This window comes from Vombatus ursinus, unplaced genomic scaffold (assembly GCF_900497805.2).
Source record: "Vombatus ursinus unplaced genomic scaffold, bare-nosed wombat genome assembly UNPS02014786.1, whole genome shotgun sequence".
Lineage (NCBI taxonomy): Eukaryota > Metazoa > Chordata > Mammalia > Diprotodontia > Vombatidae > Vombatus > Vombatus ursinus.
In genome coordinates, this window is record NW_020954564.1 from 44,521,898 (window position 1) to 44,526,093 (window position 4,196).

Here is a 4,196-nt window from a genome sequence, read left to right on the forward strand (position 1 = left end):
ATATTGATCCTAGAGACCTATTGGAATCCCTGTCTCTGAAGGTCTTGAAGTGAAGGCTGGATGATGAGTTATAAGGAATGGTTTAGAAGGAGTTCTTGGCAGGTAGGGATTAGACAAGATGACCTCTGAGACCCCTTCTACTCTGAGTCTATAATTCTATGGAACTAAAGACTGGAATAGGGAAATGAACAGCCAAAGATAATAAGATGAATAAGTGATAGGCACTAGAATAAGAACCCATTTCTTCTAACTGTCCAGGGCTATTGCCTCGATATGCATGTGACATTGGACCAGAAGGATTAGGGTTAGGGGAGAGGAAGTGAAAAGGAAGAACACATTCAATGATAATGTGGCCCTGAGAACTATGTGGAATAGCATGGATGGAAAAGATATTTCCCAGAGAGTTTGATGGGGACCTGGAATCAAGGGCTGAGCTTGGTTGCTTCTTACTGATCAAGGTCACTGATTGACAGCTGAGGTTCTATTCCACTGTTCTTAAAGTATCATTAAAAAGTTAAACTACTTTCTCATGAGGCAATATTAGAAACCTAAGGATGTTTTTCCCGAGAGTGGCTGCAACTCCTTTGCCTGCTCCCAGGACTGGTCATTCTAAAAGGGCGGAGTCCCACTTACCTCAAGGACTTTGGGCCCCTGTGCCCTGAGGCATAGATTGGAGGTCAGATAATTACTTTGTTTGACCTCTAATGAGGAAGCTGGGGAATGAGTCTCAGTGGCCTCCTAATCAACTGAATCAACAAAATGTGAAAAGCCCAAAGCTGTTCCTGGATCCAGGTGCTTGCGACCCAGTTTCCCTAATCCTGCTCTCTCTCTTTTCTCTGCTACGTGGAAGATTGGTCTCTCATCTTGGATCACCTCCCTGCTGTGTATTTTCTATTCTCCATAGGGAGAGATGAAGAGACAGCACAAACAGTGCCCTCAGTAATAGTGTGCTGAAATAACTTTAAAAAGCCAGGTAAGAACTGATGGAGGTGGGATGGGTGAGACTCATTCAGATATTCACGCAGTGTCCATCTCTCCTTTCTGGCTTAATATCAATTACATCCCTGCCGCTATAATTATTGGTGAGGAGACTTTAACTCTACAATCCACATGCTATCTCAAGAGCCAATTTTGAACAGTTAAATATTAATATGAGTAATAGCCCAAATACCACCCTAGCCTGGTGATGCCCAGGGAATAGGGACCAGGATCCAATTTACCCACAAAACCTTGCCTCACCTGCTTATATTATCTCAGGCTCTCTCTTCACCAATATCTAATAAAGGAATGATCTCACCCCAACCACAGGGAGAATCCTTGACTTTGGGCCTTTGCCTCACCAGCTGTGGTCTCTCAGGGAGGTTGAGAGGGTATTAATGAATGAGTGAAAAAAGCATTTATTAAGTGAGTACTAGTGCTAGTCCCTCTTTCCCTACCCGACAATGTCCCCCAATCACAAAAGAAAGTTAGGTGAATGACTCAATATTATAATGTCATGGTCAGTCTCTCTAAAGTCCTATTTTATCTCCAAAGCCCCATTTAGCTTGGAAGTAACCCTTACTTCTAAATATCTATGCCAGAATCGTGCAGGCTCTCACAGGTTCTGCCAAGGTAAAATGGACTTGTGAGCCCAGAGCATACTGATTTTTTTTTCTCTCCAAGGGCCAGTTTTGTTAAGATCAGTCACCTGGTTAACTAAAAGATGCTTTTTTCCTCTGCCATAGCAGTTCTCAAAGGCTATCTACTAAGTCACAAAGGAGCTGTAATCTGCACTAATGGAGGGACAACTCACGCCAAGGAGATCACAAATAATTTTCAGAGTTGAAATAAGTAGGGATCTTTCAGGTTATAAACTACTTAGTCTTGAGGTTGTCAAAAGTAGGGTGAAGGAAGCTGAGACTCAGAAGGACAGTGTGGAGGGGCCATAAGGCAGCCTAAATAGCCTTAGAGTAGGAAAAACATACTGGCTATGCAAACTTGGACAAGTTCATTAACATCTCAGTGTTCCAGGTAACTACTTAAGACATGGAGTTTCAGAATAGTATATGATCTATGATGGTAAAGGAATTTTCCCCACTAAGAAGTAACTTATAGCAGTGAAGTCCCAGATCCAAATTTTATTTAAAAAAGAAGTATTGTATAAAGAAAAGAATAGTCAACTTAAAATCAGGATTAGGGTTCAAGTTTTGGCTTTAACACAAACTAGTTATGTGATTGGAAGCATGTCTTTGTTTCTCCATCTGTAAAAAAAAGAAAGAAAATTAACACTGGGATAGTCTGTAATGAGGAAAACATAAAGCACTACGTAAACCATAAGGCACTATGGACATTTTGTTTGGTACAGAGTTATGAGTCCATTGGTATAAGGAACTCCCAGTCAGGAGACTCTCCCTGCAGATACAGAACAGCAACTATTTGGAAACTTGTAATTTTAGAAAAGTGCCTAGGAAATAGAGAGGTGAAAGGATTTTCCCAAGGTCATACAGTTAGTATCTATCACAGTTAGAATTTGAACCCATTTTTTTAAATCTGACATAAGCTGTCTATCCACTATGCCATACTCCTCTATATGATGGAAATACACTTTTTGTTATTCTTGTTATCATTGTCATCATCATCAGATTTCACATTATCCAGGCAATTGTACACCTGTTCAAAAACTTAATCCCACCAAGAACACATATGGGCACTATGCCCCACTTTGACAGTGACCACTCCAGAAACGAGAATGGTAGATGGAGGTTCCATTAACATCTGTTGCTTTCTCTGTTTTAGCCAAACTCCCCTCCAATCAGTCTTTTTCAGGTGATGAGAAGGGGAAACACAACCATCATCTCTGAATTCCTCCTCCTGGGACTCTCTGAGCAGCCAGATCATCAGCTCATCCTCTTTGGGCTATTCCTGACCTTGTACCTAGTCACCATGCTGGGGAACCTGCTCATCATTCTGGCCATTGCCTCCACCTCCCACCTCCACTCTCCCATGCATTTCTTCCTGGCCAATCTCTCCTTCATTGATACCTGTTTTACCTCCACCACAGTCCCCAAGATGTTCATGAACATCTGGGCCCAGCATCAGACCATCTCCTATGTTGGGTGCCTCACTCAGATGTATTTCTTCATGACCTTTGCTCTTCTGGATGACTTTCTCCTTGCTGCCATGGCTTATGACCGCTATGTGGCCATTTGCCTCCCTCTCCACTACACCACAGTCATGAGCCCTACACTCTGTGTTGTGCTGGTGACTATGTCCTGGCTCAGCTCCCACCTCATTGCCCTCTCCCTCACTCTCCTCATGGCTCAGTTCTCCTTTTGTGGATCCCATGTGATCCCCCACTTCTTCTGTGACCTTCTACCCCTTCTCAAGCTTTCCTGTTCAGACACTAGCATCTTTCAGGTGGTGATGTTCATTGATGCCAGCTTGGCTGGTTTCATCCCATTTGCTTGCATTTTGTTCTCCTATATCCACATTATCTTCACTATCTTCAGGGTCCCTTCTGCTGATGGAAAGCACAAAGTCTTCTCCACCTGTGGCTCCCACCTCTCAGTGGTTATCCTCTTCTAAGGGACTGTCATTCTGGTATATTTGCGGCCCTCGTCTTCCTACTCAGCAGAGACAGGAACCATTGCATCTGTGATGTATACGGTGGTAACTCCAATGCTAAATCCCTTCATCTACAGCCTGAGGAACAGGGACATAAAGGGGGCTCTGAGGATGCTGTTCAGCAAAGGAATGATTTCCTCTTGGTGAACTGCCATTGTCCTTAGCAAAAACTCAGGGACCAGTAGTCAAGCATCCACTCTGATGATTGATGTTAATAAAAGTGTCTTGGTTTGACAGTCATGTGGCCCATTTTTTGTGAAGTGTTTCTCAAAAATCTTCTGTATGTACTTTCCTTAATGACTCAAGTATCAGATAACCCAAGCATCATAAGACAACAACATCAGAGTAAGGGTATCTCAGAAGAAGCTCTTTTCTTCTCTGGGACAAACCACTTTTTGTCCCCAAAAAGCCATGATGCAATCTGAGGGTAAATGAGGAGTCTCTGCATGCTGAGGGGATAGAATCTATTATTGTACTGATGGGCTAATTAACAGCAGACTGACCCCTTGTAGGAGGTCAGGGACCATACCAGAAGATGGAAAAGAGATTTTTAGTGAATACAGCCTGTAAGTGAATACTCTTTCAGAAGCAAG

The 4,196-nt window shown here is 42.9% G+C and overlaps 1 protein-coding gene across 1 annotated transcript; it reads left to right on the forward strand.

The window, feature by feature from the left end:
- Positions 1-2,808: 2,808 nt before the first annotated feature.
- LOC114047122 (olfactory receptor 1-like) lies at positions 2,809-3,750 on the forward strand. Its single transcript, XM_027867864.1, is given in 1 exon segment — positions 2,809-3,750. A coding segment is annotated over 1 exon segment (942 nt).
- The last annotated feature ends 446 nt before the right edge of the window (positions 3,751-4,196 follow it).